This window comes from Zea mays, chromosome 6, assembly GCF_902167145.1.
Source record: "Zea mays cultivar B73 chromosome 6, Zm-B73-REFERENCE-NAM-5.0, whole genome shotgun sequence".
Lineage (NCBI taxonomy): Eukaryota > Viridiplantae > Streptophyta > Magnoliopsida > Poales > Poaceae > Zea > Zea mays.
Genome location: NC_050101.1, coordinates 166,903,513 through 166,922,758, shown reverse-complemented (window position 1 = coordinate 166,922,758; position 19,246 = coordinate 166,903,513). Strand labels below are relative to the sequence as shown.

Sequence of the window (19,246 nt, the reverse complement as noted above, 5' to 3'; positions counted from 1 at the left end):
ACCAAAAATATTTAGATAAAGTAGTAACAGTAGGATAGTACTACATAACACATTATATGTTCCATTATATTGTCATTAAATTGTCGTTAAGCCTTCTATTACATTATGGACTAAAAGCTTGTTAAATAGTAAAAAGGATGGATGCTAAAGTCCAAGTTCACACTTGGGCTAAGTTTATATTGGGTATTTTATACCCACGGGTTAACGAGTACGGGTGAAGGCGGAACGTTCTAATACCCGTTTACCCATTGGATGTAGATTTTTGTCCAATAATAGACCCACGAGTAAAATATTTAGCCCATATACATACCCTAATAAAGTAAATATCTATGGAGTATCGAGTCACGTGTACCCATTGCCATCTCTACACCATATGCTGATATGCATTCTGGCAAGAACAGCCAGCCAACGTGGCTGGCACCACCATAATTGCGAGATCCGCGGTCCCCGCGCGCGCGTACACGAGTCCGGAGTCCGGACCCGCGGCCTAGCCTGGCTGGCTCGTCCGCGGCCCGCCCTCTGCGCACCTAGCACCGTCCACTCACCCGCGTCGCGTTGCGTCGCCGAGACAAACTCTCAAACCGGCCGGCAAAAACCCACACGACCCACGCATCGGCATCGCATTCACGTCCAACCGTTCGCTTGCGCCCTCCGCAACAACGCAACGCATCGTGACGCCGCCGCTTTTTGCTTTTCCGACTGCTGTTTCCGCCTTTTGAGTAGGCGTTGGGCGAGCTTCGGTTTCGACGGACGCAGCCGTCACCGCCTCACCGGCCCGGCCATGGGCGCCGCCGCCGCCTGCTCTCTTCGCCTCTGCCACACGTCACCATCCGCTGCGACGGTAGGGCCGCGATGACTCCGGCGGTTCGGGTGGGGAATCCTCGCGCGCCCGGTCCGGGCGCCGCGGTGGTGGAGGACGAGGAGGAGGCGGCGGTCGCGTGGCGGGAGCTGCGCGGCAAGGCCGCGGAGCTCGCGGCTGCGGGCGAGGAACGGGCGATCCTGGCCCGCCGCATCGAGGCCGCGCTCCAGGTGCCACGCCCGCAAATGGCTTGAGCCAATCGCCCCCCTTCGGGCAGACGTGGTTCGATTTATTGTTATTGTTATTTTTTGTTCATGTGGTTTGGCGCTCGGGCAGGTAAGGAGGGAGGCGCTGCGGCAGGCGGAGGAGCTGGACGAGTTGACGCGGATGGTGGACCTCCAGCAAGCGCGTTTGGAGGCGGCCGTCGTCGGCAGGAGGCGGGCGCTCGAGGCCGTGGAGCGGGGGAAGGAGCGGCTGCAGGAGCAGATCGACCGGGTGCTGCCGCTGTCGAGGTCCCTCACCGCCGCGCACCATCGAGTGCAGGTAATATGAGCAATCCGTCTGCGCGACGCAAAATGCTGCGAGATTGGGCTGGGCTATTCTGGGCAGCTGCATTTTATCCATTGGGGCGTCCGCTGATTGCAGGAAGCGAAGGAGGCGTTATCCGGAGACAAATTCAGACTCAAGGATCTGCAGAGGCTGCTTCGGACGAGGCAGCAGTGCATGGTTAGCCAGGTTGCTGGTTTGTACCCTGTGAGAGTCTTCCATGATCTTCCAAGACATGCAGAAAACCCCTGTGCCGATACTAATGGTGAGAATCCATTACTCCCATGCCTCTTCAGGAACAATGGTTTATGGATATGCATGATTTTAGTGCGCATGCTCCTTCGAGAGAGAGAAAACATCGTAGCCAAATTGTTTCATACTTCCACTGCCTTTTGAGTTTTGACACATGATTAACTGCATTGCCAGCTTTATCAATAGCCTTAATCTGTTATTAGATTTTAAAGTGAGCATGATAGTTTCCTTGTGCAATAGCGCTAATGGATATTATTCATGTTAATGGAAGAATGGGAGTGTTTACATTTCTAGTCCATGGCCTAATGCTGAGCACATCCCTGATTTTCTGCTCTGGTCTCCTTGGCTTCCATGCCTTTGTTGGCAGTCTAGTTCAGTATCTGATATGTTTTTCTAATTGGGGGCATCACTCTCTGCACCCCAAAGATTGGGATAATTGAAGGGTCGCAGCTCCCACTGGGATTTGAGTCCTATATGAACCTTTTCCTATGTATCCCTTTCAAACAAAGGATTGGACATCCTAAATTCCTACAAAATACAAAATTCATATGCCATGGCTCAGTCCATAGAAATTGTGGAGAAAATTAATGGGAACAACCTCTTGGAAACTTCGGTTTCTATCTCTTTCTCTCTCCTTAAATTCTCATGTCGTGTCCAAGTGTTTTGTTGGAATGTTTCTTGAATTATAAATTCATGTAGGAATTAGGATTGAAGTTACCAAACCAACCTTAATTCATGTGTTATGGATTCCAAAGAGGTCCTCATTCAAAATTCCATCTCAGTTCTTATACAATTTTGCTTGTGGTTGTGGCATTCCTATTTAAGGATCTATGTTGAACATCTTCATGATGCATTATTTTCTACAAGAGAAACTAAGAGTGAGGGTAATGATTCCTAAATCTCCTCAAACCATTTGATGAGATGGCATACCATTTTCAGGGGAGCATGTGACACTTCCAGAGGAAAACAGAACATTTTCAGGTGGAGATGGAACACATTTACCCACCATTATCAAATCTCCAGAAGCACGTGGCTGGACATTTTTTGGTTGGGACATTATGAAGCATAAAATGAAGCAAAAAAGTTACAGGAACAAGGTGCTACAGAGGTCCGCAGCTGTTCTGGGATATGCAGCACATGTAAGTTTTTCCTACGAGGTATTTCTCCTGTGCAGTATAACAAACATCCCTACTTATGCCACCTTTGGAACAGGAAATTTTCACACAAATAAATTCTTTTTCACAGGAAATATGCTCGAAACAGAAAAAAATCCCTTAATCAAATGGGGCATTTAGTTGGTCTTATTGTCATGTTCATGCTGAAAGGAAAAAATATTAAGACAATAATTTGCACTACTAAACCTTGCATTGCTTTGCATGCAGAATATGCTGTAAAATATAGTACTGATTGTAGAAAAAAAATCAGTTTTTAAGATAATTCAGTTTTCATATATTACTTTGCAATGTTACAGCTTGAGTTTTGTAGTCTAAAGTTTTGGGCCATTGCAAATCACAACATTAAATATCCATAAAGCATAAACAATGATAGGACTACAATTGTTTCTGCCTATTTATAATACTTAATGCCATCATGAGGATCAGAAACTTAGAATCACTACTTGCCTATTTATTTGTTTGTAGGCAGTCTTGCTCATAGCTTGCTATCTTGATGTTCCCCTCCGATATCCCTTGCGCTTTGGAGGGTCCCGATCTTATGTGAGTGATCGCTTGCCTTCAGCTGATACAGCATCATCGGCTGCTTTAGCAAGTACCAGGAACACCGAATCAGAACTAACAGAATACCCTCTTTTCCTGGAATGCCAAGACGATGACTCCACTAGTGCCTCCTATGCCATTTATTTATTGCACAAGGTGTGTATTCCCCGGTGAATCTTGTACCACAGCTGCTATTTTTCCGATGCAATGCTGTTTCATCTAGTCTTAAATTTGCAAAATCTGAGGTTTACTTTTATTTTTCACGTGGATGATTAGGATACGGAGCAGCTTCTGAACTATGTTGGAGCTGAGAGCTGTGGAAGGCACGTGTTTGGTAACCTACGAGAACTTCTTAGGATCGTGCAGTCTGATAAGTTTGTGTACAGATGATGGTTCCAATCCATGTGGTTTTGGAGTGCTTATGCTGTAGATGTATTATAGAGATGTAAGTAGGTGTTTTTCTTTTCTCTTCCTATTCTTTCGTGTGATTCATTCCCTCTTTCCCTGCGCTAGGTTTTTTATATGTGCAGGAAATAGGCAATTATGTTTTTCTAGAGAAATGAAATGTACTCACACGTATGGCTTCTTGCATATCTTATTCGAGAAAAAAGATGGTCCAATCGAAAGTCCTACAACCACTGGGTCTGTCTCCTTGACAAGCAAGTGTTTGATATTTAGATTATCCAATAAGTCACATTTTGCAATCGTTGGGTTTGAATTCAACCAATCATATTTATTTTAGCTTCTGCTCTGTTATTCTGTGAATTAATGTTTTGCTCTCGTGGCTGACAAGTTAGACGCGTCAGGCGTCACCGCGTTTTGTAACCCAGTTGATATCAGACCCGTTTGTTTGTTCTGTTTTGACCCGACTGCAGCTACAATGGTCCATGGATCTGTTTATGTGTTAATGATTGTTTTCTTTTGACCCGATAATAACACTAGCTGTTTTTTTATATTTCTAAGAGCTGGGTGTGACCGTGAGTTTTCGCTATGATCAGTAGTACTTGGTGCAGGCCTGCAGCAGCACCACACATCAAGCACTGTTGAAATAAAGCAGCCATAGCTCCCGAGGCCCTTTGTACAAGTTCTGCTCTCTGTGTTACATATCTTTTAGTCTTTATATTGTGAATCTAAACACCAGGAAACAAAACTAAATCGACTCTGGATTGTAGCAATTTTTACAATTTTTCACTACACGGCGTGGGGCAGCTGGTGGAGTGAGAAATCCATCTGATGGGCGAAACAGGGGCATATATCCAGTAAAAATAGTCCGTACTTTTACAATGGCGTAAATTCTCTAAAGAAACATAACTGGTGCTAAAATACGAAACTCGGCACTTTTGTCGCGAAATTTGAGTTTCATTTTTCTCTAATTTTTACTCATGTGAGATCTAATTAACACTGTGTTTGTTTTTTTATAGAAGTTGTTTTACTCTTTTTTAACTTCACTAGTGTAAAATAATATTTTACAAGGTCATATACCGTTTGCTTAGTTTGCGTCCTGAACATTATATGTGTAGACTTTATTTGAACTTCTGTTTATTTATTTGCACGCGGAAACATAAGTTGTATAAGTGAATGTAAAACAAGTCATTTTTATTTGCACGCGGATACGCTCAAATCTGGTGTATCCAGCCGGCTAGGTTGGTGCGTGCCTGACCGCTCATAACCAGCCATCCAATCATGCTCTCTGCTGAGCATGACCTAAACCTAAACGCTATGTCTGTAAGTGCTTTTGTCCCATAAGTTGAGTTTCATTTTCTTTTTGCGTGAATCAATTAGAAAGCAAGAGAGAAACAGATACGTGGGCCCAGCTTCCATCCATCTCCGGTGAACTGGTCCCTCTAGAAAATTCCCCAATCCCACACTGCCACTCTGCCAGATCAAAGTCACGCGCTAGGTTGAGTCCCGCCCAATTCAAATTTCAAAAGCATTCCGCCATGACAAAACCCACAGCTGGTTTCCAGACGCCGCGCCCTTCCTCCCTTCGCGCCTCCTCCACCGCCGGCGCCCGCTCCTCTGCAGCGAAGCTCGCGGTCGCCAGCGCCGTCCCCAGGGACCTCGCCTCCAGCACCAAGGTAATAACCGCAGCGATCAATACGCACACCTCCTCCTCCAGCCTTCGCAGCCGTGTGCCCGTGTCCTAGCTACTAACTCGGCCTCGTCCTTTACCTGTGCTTATCAGGTGGTGCGTAAGTGTCTGGACTACGACGGCGACACCACCCTCCCTGCTCCCGCAGCCTCCACGACGCCTCTGGTTGACGTCCTGGAGGACGACCTCGCGCCTCTGCTGGACCTGCCAGACCCTGACGTCTCCGGCGATTCCTCCTCCTCCGTCATCTTCGCTGCTCCGGATGACGCGGTGATATCTTCCGCCGACTCCACTGTCACCGAGGTTGGGATATCGATTCGCTTTAGTTCGAATTGCTTCTGAATGTTTGGTTAGTGCGGTATACGAATTTTGGATGCGGGTCGTATTGAGGTTTTCCGTTCGATCGGTGCTACTGCAATATTCGTGGTCCTTGTGCCATTTGAATTTGAGTTCCATCAACTTCGCTGCTCCGGATGACGCGGTGACAGCTTCCGCCCGTGCCAGAGGCTGGGATATCGACTCGTTTCAGTTCGAATTGCTTCGATTAGTGCTGCATGCGACTTTTGGATGCGGCTCGTATTTTGGTTTTCCATTTGATCGGTGCTACGAATTTGTTGTCGAGTTTTTGCGTTCCATATCTTCGGAAATCGACCTGTAACCTTTTGATACAGGTCCTAATTGGTGCCATGCCAGTTTCCGACGGCAATGCAGTTCTAGCGTTCGTTTTCAAATCTGGCCGTCGTCTAGTTCGTTCTGGGGTTTTGAACGCGGGAACTATTTAGGCACTGTTTGGGAACAAAGTTTTTGAAAACTACAGTTTTTGAAATACTATACTATATTTTAGTTATGATAATACCGTAGTTTATAATACCGCAGTTTTGAAAACTGAGGTCCAGAGCTAAGTTTAGAATGCCTTAAAACAACTATAGTATTTGCAATACTTCAGTTTTGAAAACAGAGATTTTACCCAGCTTGTCAAACACCATTATGTATATAATACTGCAGTATTTGAGAATACTGCAGTATTCTTCCAAAACTGCAGAAAAACTTTGTTCCCAAACATAGTCCGTTTGGATTTGAATTGCCCGCATTGGAATTTCAGTTTCTTCTCCAGTTCTACGTTCGAGACTCCGTTTTTTTGGGGAGTGGCGCTGGAATTTTGGATGCGATGGGATGATTGGTTATATTTGGGGTTTCCAACTTGGATTTGAATGCCTCTGTGTTGGCGTTTCTAGATTTGTTATCGGATTTTGTTTGCGATTGATCCATCTAGTGGGTTGGGCGATTTAATTTGAAACACCACACTGATCTCACTGGGGCCCTCCTGTTTCAGTGATTAATCTTCTATTTTTTATCCTTTTAGGTCTAGTTTGAAAATCCCATTTTCTAGAGGATTTTTATTTTTCCAAGGGAAATTCATTTCATTTTTTTGGAAAATGAAAATCATTTGAGAAAATAATATTTCCAAACTAGCCCTTAAAGTGATTATTATTGTTTTTTTAAAAAACCTGCCAACTCCTGTTTGTGCATCTACAGCTACAGGTCGCCGCGCCCACCGACTCCATCACCAACAGCGACGCAGACCTCCCAGTCCTGGAGCAAATCAACCTCGCCATGTCTGAGCTGCATGCAGCCGACAGCCTCAGCCCGCGCTCCAAGCGCCTCCTCACGGCGCTCGCCGAGGCTGCTAAGGCCGAGCTCATCCCCTCGGACACCGCGCGCCGCCTACGTGGCGCCGCCTTCTGGGGCAAGGTGCGCGTTTGGGTCCTCGCCGCGACGGTCACCACCGTGACCACCATCGACGTCGCGCTCGCCGCCTACCTCTATGCGCGCCGCGTCAACAACCGGTACCACGTCATGCCCCCAACCTGATCCCAGCACCACGTACCCCGACCGCCTTCCGTGCGCCTCGACCACGATCGGGTCGATCGCCCAGACGAAACTGTGATCGATCCCCCTCAGTTGTTTAGTTCTATAATTCTAGCGCGTTGCATCATTAAGACATTAGCATTGGTGGCAGTGTGGCACCCTGGTAGAGGACTACGGGTCAGAAAAGTATATTCAGAAGAGTACGATTTACATATCTATCATATGGCAGAGAGCTCTCAGATCTTGCCCACATTTGAGATAATCATTGTTGGAGTTTTGAAGTTACGCAGCCAGTTCAACACTTTCTCTGTGAACGTCACCAGCTTGTGTTGAACTCTTCGTCTATTCGAGTTCAGCAACAGATGTCACTTCTGGCAGCCATAGGGCCACACCAGTGAAAATTGCATCAACAGGATTATGCTGGGAAAAGTACGTTCAATCCCGATCTTGTTACGGTTGTTCCTTGAAGCTCCAAAACCTGCAAAAGCGAAAAGGAGTTTTGTGTGTTTTTTTTATCCGTGGGAAGGAGGCATATTATTGGCTTTCCACCTCCCGAGTGCCATGGCCTTTTTTATTTTAAATTTTAAATCTCCACACAAAACACAAGCGGAATTATTTTTTATGGTTGGGCTCTTGATGTGCCTTCCTAAAGCCGGTGCACCAACACCTGATCTAAGCTGTGGCCATCATCCGCCATGAGCAGTTGAGCACCGAAAAGAAGCTTTTCGGCACCGTCCAGGATGCATCCACCACGAATTCCCTCCTGATCGGGAAAAAAGAAGCCAGCTGCAAGGAGGATCCACCAACCCGACCGCGAATCCGAGGCCAGCCAGACCAACCAAACACGCTGGAAAACGAAAAACAACCCCACCCACCCCGACCCATCCCCACTGGCCCGGGCGGCGTGGACGCACGTGCCAGTTGCCACAGCCACGGGGACGGGGGGACCCTGGGCCCGCGCCTGCCACCTTCCCCCCACGCTGCCCATGCTCCATGTTGCCAATTGCCATCGCTTTTGCCGGCGCGCCGCTCTCTCTTGAGCTTTCCTTCCCTGTTCGGCTCGGCATCCCTGACCTCCTGTTCGCGTCCTTCTCTGCCCGGCCACCCGCCACCGCCCCGCCGCACCGGAGGCGCGCCCGCCTAGGCCTCCCCTCTGCCACCGACGGCGGCGGCGATCCAGCCGAGCCGATCGATCCTCGTGTCTCGCCTGCCCACCAGGTCTTTCCTCCTGACGTTCACGTACTACGTGCCTCTCGTCCCCGCTCCGGCCCCTTGCCTGCCTGCCTGCCCGCCGTCGCCGCCGCCGCTGACGCTCGCCTTGTTGTGCCCCCCCGTGTGGCGCTTCTCGCTTTTCCAGATCCCGGCCCTCCGATCACGTCACCGGCTCGGCTACCTACAGGTACGATCGGCCGATCGCTACGCTATCTGAGTCCATCTGAAAGCAAGGATCATGTGCATTGCTGGTATTTTTATTTGTGCTTTTGGCATTTATGTACGTTCTGTCCGAGTCCGAGCTAAGCATTGGTAATGGTATAGTATATAGTACATGCATATACTGCTACATCTGAAAGCTGCGAACTAAGCACTCATCATGTTCTCTCAGCTTCATTTATTCTTCACCACTGTCAGATTCACTGAGTCAATGTTGCCTCTGCCTGTGTCTGGACGATCCGTGTAGGGGGGAACTGGGAGAGGGGCAGCCGGGCAGGCCATGGGCGTCGAGGCGAAGCGAGATGCCTGGTGCGGCACCAAGAAAACGCTAAGGTGCTGCATCAGAACAGGCTGGAGATGCGCCTCTCAGCACTGGCCTCTGTTCAGCCTAGTGCTGCTGCTCTACCTGCTGCACAGGCACGCACCGGGCCTCTTCGCTCTCCTGCTCTCCGCTTCTCCGGTGATCATATGCACCGGCCTCCTCCTCGCTGCGCTGCTATGCCACGGGAGCGCACGCCTTCCGGAGGTCCGTGAAGACGGGACGGCTCCTGAGCAAGTTTCAGCTGGGAGGTCTTCTAGAAATGTTGATATCAGAGAAGAACAGCAGAGATTTTCGGTGCCTACGACGTTGGAGAAGAACGTAGCCAAGGAGGCAGGCTGTGGCACAAGGGACTGTAACGGGCATGCTGGTCTGGATGAAAATGTTCCTCTTCTGAAGCAGGTTCATCAAGGGGATGAGACTGAGAGACCTGAAGGTTTCCACACTCCTGTTCCTTCGCTGAAGCAAGAAGCTGCCACGGAAGGATACATGAAGTACAACGCAGAAAAAGAGTCTGAAGGTGCGTTTTCTAGCAAGGATGAGTGTGCCAGTTCGTTCGATGACGTGCATCGTAATGCAGTTGATGGGGAAGAGACAGCCCTAGGCCTTTGCTCTTCAAGAGAGGATGTTAGTGACGATGTTAAAGTGGTGGCAAAGGCAGATCAGCAAGGGACAGTATCCACAGATGCACAGTCTGCCGATGGAAGCGCGGGTAAATGCAAATGGGGCCGTGCTTTCTCCGTGCGCCGGAGGAAGAAGCTTGCTGATATAAAGATCGAGGCTATTAGTTCTGTTCCGGACAACCAGTTGGACCATTCTCTATGCTCGCCATTCGCTACGGTTGGCAGCCATGACAACAGTTCATCAGGGTTTGGCCCTGATAATGCAGAGGGACACCCACCTGACGTTTCTATGACAGACTCTTCTCCGGTGATTGATGAGACCGAGACGGGCCCTCCCCTGGGTCTGGGTGTTGATCGCTCTTGTCCTGGTCTCCTTAATACTGGTGATTCAGACAACCATTTGAACATGGCTTCTCTGGATCGTCAACCTCCGAGTGTTAACAATGAAGTGGCTGACAATAGCAAGGCCAAAGATGATGGCGAGGAGGAGGAGAAGGATCCTGGAACTGAGCCTGCATTTCTCTGGACAGCCGACAACGAGAAGAACGCCATGGATCTTGGGTACTCCGAGACCGAACGGAGCCGTCGGCTGGAGACGCTGATGGTGAAGAGAAAATCCAGGAAAAACATACAGTTTGAGCTGGACGGCGTGGGCGGTCTAGCAGACGGTTTATCACGGTTCCGTCCGAAAGTTCATCCTGTTTCAGTTCCAGCGCGAAGGATGAACCCGTTTACTAGCGACGACGCGGAGATCCCAGGCTCGGCTCCTCCTATTCTGCATCCACGAGACGACCCCTTCAGTTTCCTCACCGATGAACAGCCAGACGACAACAGTGGCCACCCTGCACACCATAGTCTGGGACCCCAGGAACCGATGCCAGCTCTGCATCAGGACGCGCTGTTCAGAAGGCACGAGAGCTTCAGCTTCGGCAGGCCGCCGCAGAGACACGGGCCCAGGCTCCAGCCATGCTTTGCCCTGGAGGAATCCAGCCTCGGCGAAGCGAGCGCGAGCGGTTTCCAGAGGCAGTTCAGCGACAGGAGCGTGTCGTCCAGGCTCAGCGTCGTCTCCGAGTGCGACACGGTCTCTTCGGCCGGCGACCAGGAGCACAACGAGCTCGTACGGAACTACATTCGCGGGGTGCGCGAGTCGCCTGGCCTGCTCGGGCAGGACGTCGACGGCGACGCTGTGTGTACCAGTACCGCCGGAAACGAGTGCTCGGACGGGATCGGCTTCGTGGAGAACGAGACTCTGAATGCTGTCATCTGCTGATGGTGAATGGATGGACTTGGCTGCAACGAAACGAAACTTTGATATATATATTGTGGATGAAGAGCAGACGGGATTGCTGTTGTAGCCCCTCTACGTTTTTGTTTGTTTCTTGTTTGCACTCGTCTGTCTAAGTCTAACAGGGGGTTTGTATTCTACCTGGTACATTTGCACAGTACAAAACACACTGTTTTGCTGTACAGTATTGCGTTTAGTTGCGTCGTACTGTACAAAATTATCACGGATAGATTGAATGGCACGATACCCTTCACGGTCACGGGATCATGTGTGATATCGTGCACAGGAAGCTAGAAATCATAACAAGTCAGGAGACAGCTCTCCAGAAACGTAATAATAGGGATAAAATTCTTCTATGTTTAACAGATCGTGTATGCAGCTCCAAGAAACGTAGGACTCTCTTACTAATATTCTATGTTTAACACCCCGTCCTAATCTTGACATAGTGCAATAATGTTCAGATTGCGACGAAGACTACTAAACGGTGTAACCAGAAAAGTCTTAGTTATGAGGCTATTTTAAAATACACTCTGCGAACAATGCAGTCTACAGTGCAGAACAGTGCAAAATAGTGCTTTTGGGTAAACTTTGAGTAGACTGCTACAGACGGCCTAATATTTGCAATTTGATCCTTGGATGAAATAACCCACACATCGAGTTTTCGAGTGGAGATAAGTTCCGCACAAAGTGATAATCGACTTCTACATGTTTAAAACATCGATAAAATACTGGATTGGCACACAAATAGGTGTCAGTGGCACCAATTTTATTATATCATAATGTAGGAGCACACGACCGAGCAACCCCAAGTTCACGCAAGACCACTTGAAGCAAATCATATCAACGGTAGCATCGGCAAATAACTTTATACTCGACCCCTACAATAGAATGAAAAACAGTGAGTTGCTTACAGGAACTCCAGAAGACAAGATTGCACCAAAGAATATAGCATAATCACTCGTACTTCGTCGATCATCAGGATTGTTGGCCCAAACGACAAAAAAATGCACTCAACAAAAAAGAGGCAGACTTGTGAACGAAAAGTCTCATGTCAATTGTTTCATGAAGATAACGAACGATCCTTTTGATTGCAACCTAATGGTTCGTTGTAGAAGAAGACATAAACCAACACAATCGGTTGATAGAAAAAGAGATGTACGAGCGAGCGAGTGAGCGAGAGATATTGTAAGGTGACATCGCCAACACTTCTATAACGGATACCATTCTTAGTACAAAGTTTCTCACCGCTATGTAATTGCAACTTCTCAGCTGGTAACATTGGAGTAGACACACTATTAGCGTAAAGCATGTTGGTCTGATACAAGAGGTCTTGAATGTACTTATGCTACGAGAAAAGAAGCTCTTGTGAAAAAAATAAGGTCCAAAGATGACATAGAATAATGAATGGAACTATTTACGACAATTGATGACTTTCAGCTAACTGACATGCATTACAAATGGATGACTTCGACTTTTTAGGACATTTAATACTATTAAGATGCAAAATCGGCTAAATAATTTGAGATGAGAGATGACCAAGACAAGCATGCCATTGGGCATGACTGGTAGATCAACTAATTAGGGCTTGTTTGAGAGTGGCGACATCATATGGTTTGAGAGGGTACAAACCACCAAAACACCGCCTGGGGAGTGGTTGTGACCACGGGGAGATCCTCTATGGCCAGCATAACTCACTGAGAACCCGCTATTGAGTTGGAGTGTCACCTGATGTTGTAGTTGGAGAGCACCAAACGCCATAAAGAGTGTGTACACACCATCAAGCGAGAGAGACTCACTCTTGATCGTCATTTAAGAGAATAATGTATCATATTCTAATCTAAGACCGACGAAGAGGTAGGTGAGCACGTACGTTGTCATAACTTAGAGGAGAACCAACAATGGCAAGATCAAAGGTGAGGCCCTTTATCTTGCGAAAGTAGTCGACGATAGATAAATCTTATTTCTTCGTAGTGGCAAGTTCACAAAGGATCCGAACCTTGTTCGCCTTGTTAGAAGATGCAAACTTGCGTTGAAGGGAACCCAGCCTCCTTCAATGATGTGGCGTCAACAACATCACAAAGAACGTCCTCAGACACGGTGTCCACTGCTACTATTGAAGACGCCACCGACAAAAATATTGACTTTCTATGGCATTCTGATGGTATTATGAGTGTGACATAAGGCACGTAAGTAAAGGTCTTCTATGACGAAACATCATAAAATATGACATTCCTAATGAGAAATATTCTTAGGAACACCATAATTTACCATAAGAACGTTATAGAAGACCTTTAATTACGCACATTCTATGATGCTTATGATACCATTAGAACGTCATAGAAGGTCAACATTGTTGTAGTTTAGAGTTTAGACGACGTGGGAATGGTTCCGTCTAGGTAAACAATGAGCTTAGTACTCCAGTGATATGGTAGAAGTTTTGCGTGCTAGATGAGATAGTTGGTCATGGTGATCTGAACAAAGACGATGTGGTGGATTAGCCGATTAGGATAGGTGCAAAGGCGGCAGATTGAATGGATGCCATCGTGGTGGACATGGTGGAAGGGGAGGTGGTGGAGGAAGAAGTCGTGGTGGATATTTACAAATTTTCTGGCTGGCTTGTTGCCATGATAGATTGAATAACATGATACTCTCGTGGGTCACCTCATATTTATACTCATATTTATAGTGGCACACATACACGGTAAGCTAGAAAAAATAGGACCCTCCTACTCAATAACTTTCTTCTATGTTTAACATATTGCAACAAGGCAGAAGATGTAGCTCTAGAGAATTCACTTGTGCTAATAGTAGAGATAGCATTTTATATTTTTATGGTTATACCATTCGTGTAAAATAGATAGTGTAAAATAGGGTAAAATAGGAAATTTTTACTGTATATTATACTATAGTGTAATTGAAATAGAGTATGTGATAGAATAGCTTCAGGAGACAGCCTAATCATCAGAGAATCTCTCGAGCGGTGTGGACCTGCGCTGCCCGTGGTTTCGCAGCTCCCAGTTCAGAGCTGTGGAGTTGGAATGTGGAAACCCTTGTCTTGTCTTGTGGTGACATCCTTCTCCGGTTCTCCCAACTTGGAAGCATAGCATCATAGCATGGCGCCAACGAAAACGGTAGGCATTTCAGTAGCTTCTGCGCTAGGATTATGCACTATAGTAGTCGGTATACTCCATGCCATGCCAGCCACTGCACGAGCACGGCACGCACTCGCTGTACATGGCGGAAAAAAAAACTTCCCCTGCAACAAATCACACGGTTCAAGGAGGAACAGTGCAGCGTAGATATCAGAATGGAACTGCCAAAACGACCCAGCCACTCATGGTCGTCATGGACGAGAAGGTGGATGGCTGGACGCTGGACGCCGAACGCCGTTGCTGCACAGCACAGGTTGCGTCAGTGCAAGCCACTAGGTGCCCCAGGACAAAGAAACCATGCATTAGGTCGGTCCCCAAGCTACTCGTAGCGATGGACTGACTGATCGGAATATCACGGGGAAACAGAGACCGAGCTGACCAAGTCGGGTTTCAGAGATTGCTCTGATCTAATAACACAGACACACAGGTAGAGGTAGGGTTGGAGGCTTGGAGCCGAGTGCATCCGTGATCCGACCAAGTGACATTCTAGCACCCCGATTAACTGGTTAGGATTAATGTTATCATAGGCTATAAACAATGGGTCACCCTTTATTTACCGTTTAGATCGTGTTAGCAAAAGTGACATTCTAACATGTTCAGGAGCCAAAGTATTCTCTCAAGAAATTCCCTATTTTTTTTCTTGGGTTGGGTGTTTTCCAGGACCCACATCATAAATTCAGGAGGAGTAGACCTTCCCTTGAGATCAGTTTCATTGGGTACAAGACAGGATAAGTTGCATCAGATGCGGATTTATCCAACTTAGAAAAGAGGCCAACAGGACTAAGGCTTTGTTTGGGTATAGAGGGATTGAAGTGTATTGAGGTGTATCGAAGGGAATTGAAAGAAAAATTAGTTCATATTACACTTCAATACACCACATACCACCTCCATCCACTCTAATCTGAGATTACCCAAACAAGCCCTAAGTGAGATTTATTATTTACTACCTCCGTTCTTAAACGTTTGTCGCTCACTAGCTTATTTTTGAACTAAACCGCGACAAATAAAAAAGAACGAAATGAGTATATGTTATATATGGCCAAGCCTATGTTAGGCGCAATAGGGCCAAGGCTGCCTAGGTGGGGCCCAAGGCCCAATAGCTAATAGATAAGCTCTATCTAGTTAGTTATACTTATCCAAAGTTAGTAGATAAAGATCAGCTCTATCTAGATAGTTATACTTATCCAAAGTTAGTAGATAGACTTGAGATAGCTCTATATATAGATCTGTAAACTCTGGAATAAAGGCAAGCAGAATTCCAATCTATTCTGGCTTCCCAGAGGGAGCCAGAGTCTCCTATGATCTTCTCCCTGCGCGCAACCCAGCCAGGATCACGACGGCGCCCCAGCGCCGCCACCCTGGTCCCACCAAATCCCCTCCCTACAATCTGCGCAATCTGCCCGGTAGAATCCGTAGTTCTACCAATCTGGTATCAGAGGACTCGACGATCATGAGTTCCTCCAAGTCGCCGTCACCGGGACAGCAGCCGCCGCCGGCCTCAAGCCCGCCCGCAGCGCCGGTCGTCTCCCTGGTCGCGGTCCCTGCGTCGTCGGAGGCCATGGCGCTCGGCCCTCTCGGCGCGGCCATCAACCAGCAGGCCGCCCCCGCGCTCACACCGGCCCAGATCGCGGCGTCCTTGGCGGATCTCAGCCACGCCGTGCGCGATATGCAGATCACCATGAACGCCATGCTGACAGGCCACCTCCCCTTCCCCAATCCACAAGCCGCCCATCCACCCCAGCCGCCGCACCCGTCCCTGACAGCGCAGCCGCCGCCGGCCGCACTGCCCCCACCCACGCAGCCACCTGTGCCACTCCCTCCACTCGCCCGGCAACCAATTTCTTACCAGTACGGCATGCCGATCGACCCCGGGCCTTCATCCACCGCATCACCGACCACAGCCCCCATCCATATGATCCGCTTCCCACCATCCCCATCCCCCATCCCATCTTGGGCGCAGGGCGCGCCTACGGTTTCACCACCAGTGTACTCTGAGGCACTCCCGCGACCGGCGCTCACGACTTCCTTACCCAGTAGCACCGTCGGTGGGCCTCCCGGGATGCTGTTAGGAGGCGGCGACGACCCCCTGTTCCCGGGTCAGGGGCCCTTGCGCCCCCACGTACCCGCAGCGACAGCAGCGTGGTCACCGTACCACGGGCTGCCTCAGGACGACGACGTGGAGACCGCAGCCTACGGGGGCGCTGAGGCGCGCGCGCCTCCACGCTACTACAAACTGGATTTTGCCACATACGATGGCTCCGAGGATCCGCTGAACTGGCTAAATCATTGTGAGCAGTTCTTCCGGGGGCAGCGCACGCCAGCCTCGGATCGCACGTGGCTGGCCTCGTACCATCTTAAGGGGCCGGCACAGACGTGGTACTATGCCCTGGAACAGGACGAGGGCATGCCGTCTTGGGATCGCTTCGCCGAGCTATGTCGCCTTCGCTTCGGTCCAGCAGTGCGCGGTTCTCGCCTTGCGGAACTGGGACGCCTCCCCTTCCTGTCCACGGTCCAGGAGTACTCGGACCGCTTCCAGGCATTGCTATGTCGAGCTCGGGACGTCTCCCCCATGCAGAAGACGGAGCTATTCGTGGGCGGCCTTCCCGAGTACTTGCGGGTGGACGTTGAGCTGCGCGACCCGCAGGATCTACAAACTGCCATGTACCTGGCACGGGCGTTCGAACGGCGCGCGGCGGCCTGGCCCCCATTCCAGCAGCGCGGGTCGCGACCACCGCAACGGGCGCAGGGCTCGGGTCGCGTGACACCAGCTCCGCCCGGGGCTCTACCGACCGGTACGACGACGCCAGGCGATAGTACGACTCCGACACGCCCGTTTCGCCGATTGTCCCCGGGAGAGCAGCAGGAGCGGCGCCGGCAGGGGCTCTGCTTCAACTGCGATGAACCCTACGTTCGGGGACACGTCTGCCAGCGGCTGTTCTACTTGGAGGTCGACGACTTCCTCGATGAGGCGTCCGGTGAGGGTGGGGTCGACCCCCTTGAGGAGCAGGCCGCCCCAGACGTCACAGGAGCCAACGCATTGGTGGTCTCGTTACACGCGCTGGCGGGCATCCGGACGGACAAGACGCTGCTGCTACCAGTCACCATCAACGGCGAGCGATTACTCGCTCTCATGGACACAGGGTCAACCCACAACTTCCTCAACGCTGACACGATGAGCCGCCTCGGGTTAGCTATGGCGGGTGGCGAGCACCTTCGGGTCACGGTGGCCAACGGTGACCGCCTACCCTGCGTCGGCTTCGCCCGCGACGTCCCCGTCATCATCAACGACGAGTCCTTCTCCATCACGTGCGTTGGGATGCGCCTGGGCTGCTTCGACTTCATCCTCGGCGTAGACTTCCTGGAGACGCTGGGCACCATCCAGTGGAACTTCCGAGCACTGATCCTGTCGTTCCAGCGCCAGGGCCGACGCATCCACTGTCAGGGTGTGCGGGCCACGCAACAGCCTGCCCCGCAGCAGCTGGTTGTGGCAGTTGTCGACACTGCCCAACAGCCCCTCATGGACGTCCTTCTGCAGCAACATGGCGCCATCTTCGACGAGCCCACGGGACTGCCCCCGGCCCGCCCCTACGACCATCGCATCCACCTGCTGCCCGGTACAGCTCCGGTGGCCGTACGACCGTACCGGTACGCACAACTGCAGAAGGACGAGCTGGAGCGACAGTGTGAGGCCATGCTCACACAAGGCATCATACGACCCAACACGTCGCCGTTCTCCGCTCCGGTGCTCTTGGTTCGCAAGGCGGACCGCTCGTGGCGTTTCTGCATCGACTATCGCGCCCTCAACGCCAAGACGTCCAAGGACAAGTTCCCGATCCCGGTGGTGGACGAGCTCCTCGACGAGCTCCATGGAGCCCATTTCTTCTCCAAGCTAGACCTACGCTCAGGCTACCACCAGGTGCGGATGCACACCGATGACATCGCCAAGACGGCGTTCCGCACCCATCATGGCCACTATGAGTTCCTGGTCATGCCGTTCGGCCTCTCGAACGCGCCTGCTACTTTCCAGGCCCTGATGAACGACGTACTCCGCCCATATCTTCGGAAGTTTGTGCTTGTCTTCTTCGACGATATCCTGATCTACAGTGCATCATGGGCGGAGCACCTCCAGCATGTGGGCATCGTCCTCGAGACATTGCAGGCAAACCACCTCCACCTGAAGCGCTCCAAGTGTTCCTTCGGCGCCACATCAATGGCCTATCTGGGCCATGTCATCTCCAAGGGCGGGGTCGCCATGGACGCCGACAAGGTCGTGGCAGTGGCCTCCTGGCCGCCCCCGCGGTCTGCACGAGGCCTCCGCGGCTTCTTGGGACTAGCAGGGTACTACCGGAAGTTCATCAAAGACTTCGGCCTCATCGCAGCCCCGCTGACACGTCTCTTGCGACGAGACGCGTTTGCCTGGGACGATGATGCGACAACAGCCTTCCATGCCCTAAAGCATGCCCTAACGACGGGTCCAGTGCTCCAGATGCCGGACTTCGCCAAGCTCTTCGTCGTCGACTGTGACGCGTCAGGTGCAGGGTTCGGTGCTGTCCTTCATCAGGGCGCGAGACCTCTCGCCTACTTCAGCAAGCCATTTGCAGCCCGCCACCTTAAGTTGGTGGCCTACGAGAGGGAGCTCATCGGCCTCGTGCAGGCCGTCCGTCACTGGCGCCCGTACTTGTGGGGGCGCCACTTTTCTGTTCGGACTGACCACTACAGTCTCAAATTCTTGCTGGATCAGCGCTTGTCCACAGTTCCTCAGCATCAGTGGACCAGCAAGTTGTTCGGTTTCGATTTCTCGGTGGAATACAGGCCGGGGCGCCTGAACACCGTGGCCGACGCCCTGTCACGCCGTGACTCGGAGGCTACCGTGGAGGACACGGCTATGGCAGCACTGGCCATCTCGGGCCCGACATTCTCCTTGTTGGACGACATTAGGCGGGCGCTGGCAGCTGCACCTGACGGGCAGCACCTCCTCCAGCAGCTGCGGGACGGCGTATTGGCTGCGCCATGGCGCCTCGTCGACGGGCTGCTCCTGCACGGCACACGCATCTTCGTGCCGAACTACGACGACCTGCGCCACCAGGTGCTGACACTGGCGCACTCGGCAGGTCATGAGGGCATCCAGAAAACCCTCCATCGACTACGAGCAGACTTCTACAT

General features: G+C 50.6%; 3 protein-coding genes across 4 annotated transcripts; all 3 read left to right on the top strand.

The window, feature by feature from the left end:
• Nucleotides 1-581: 581 nt before the first annotated feature.
• Nucleotides 582-3,942, top strand: LOC100383986 (uncharacterized). Of its 2 annotated transcripts, NM_001407485.1 has the most exons (7): nt 582-1,029; nt 1,136-1,342; nt 1,445-1,610; nt 2,537-2,736; nt 3,238-3,312; nt 3,422-3,468; nt 3,589-3,916. In NM_001407485.1, exons 1-7 carry the CDS (start codon nt 853-855, stop codon nt 3,605-3,607), a joined length of 891 nt encoding a protein of 296 aa, NP_001394414.1. In that variant the 5' UTR covers nt 582-852; the 3' UTR covers nt 3,608-3,916. The 2 variants fall into 2 exon arrangements, with proteins under 2 accessions (NP_001394414.1, NP_001353782.1); NM_001366853.1 differs by having other exon boundaries at nt 3,238-3,468; nt 3,589-3,942.
• Nucleotides 3,943-5,088: 1,146 nt separating this feature from the next.
• On the top strand, nt 5,089-7,500 carry LOC100278402 (uncharacterized). The gene is made up of 3 exons (NM_001151695.2): nt 5,089-5,390; nt 5,498-5,707; nt 6,941-7,500. Exons 1-3 carry the CDS (start codon nt 5,253-5,255, stop codon nt 7,274-7,276), a joined length of 684 nt encoding a protein of 227 aa, NP_001145167.2. The 5' UTR covers nt 5,089-5,252; the 3' UTR covers nt 7,277-7,500.
• A 696-nt stretch (nt 7,501-8,196) lies between these two features.
• On the top strand, nt 8,197-11,089 carry LOC100274251 (uncharacterized). Its single transcript, NM_001349930.1, has 2 exons — nt 8,197-8,672; nt 8,952-11,089. The coding sequence occupies exon 2, from the start codon at nt 8,985-8,987 to the stop codon at nt 10,914-10,916; it is 1,932 nt and encodes a 643-aa protein (NP_001336859.1). The 5' UTR covers nt 8,197-8,672; nt 8,952-8,984; the 3' UTR covers nt 10,917-11,089.
• Nucleotides 11,090-19,246: the final 8,157 nt, after the last annotated feature.

Excerpts from the sequence above, each read along its gene's own strand:
- LOC100383986 (NM_001366853.1), top strand. The coding sequence starts at position 853 with ATGACTCCGGCGGTTCGGGTGGGGAATCCTCGCGCGCCCGGTCCGGGC. Across the intron at positions 1,030-1,135 it reads GCATCGAGGCCGCGCTCCAG|GTAAGGAGGGAGGCGCTGCG; the intron begins GTGCCACGCCCG and ends GCGCTCGGGCAG. Across the intron at positions 3,469-3,588 it reads CCATTTATTTATTGCACAAG|GATACGGAGCAGCTTCTGAA; the intron begins GTGTGTATTCCC and ends GTGGATGATTAG.
- LOC100278402 (NM_001151695.2), top strand. The coding sequence starts at position 5,253 with ATGACAAAACCCACAGCTGGTTTCCAGACGCCGCGCCCTTCCTCCCTT. Across the intron at positions 5,391-5,497 it reads ACCTCGCCTCCAGCACCAAG|GTGGTGCGTAAGTGTCTGGA; the intron begins GTAATAACCGCA and ends TGTGCTTATCAG. Across the intron at positions 5,708-6,940 it reads CCGACTCCACTGTCACCGAG|CTACAGGTCGCCGCGCCCAC; the intron begins GTTGGGATATCG and ends GTGCATCTACAG.
- LOC100274251 (NM_001349930.1), top strand. The coding sequence starts at position 8,985 with ATGGGCGTCGAGGCGAAGCGAGATGCCTGGTGCGGCACCAAGAAAACG.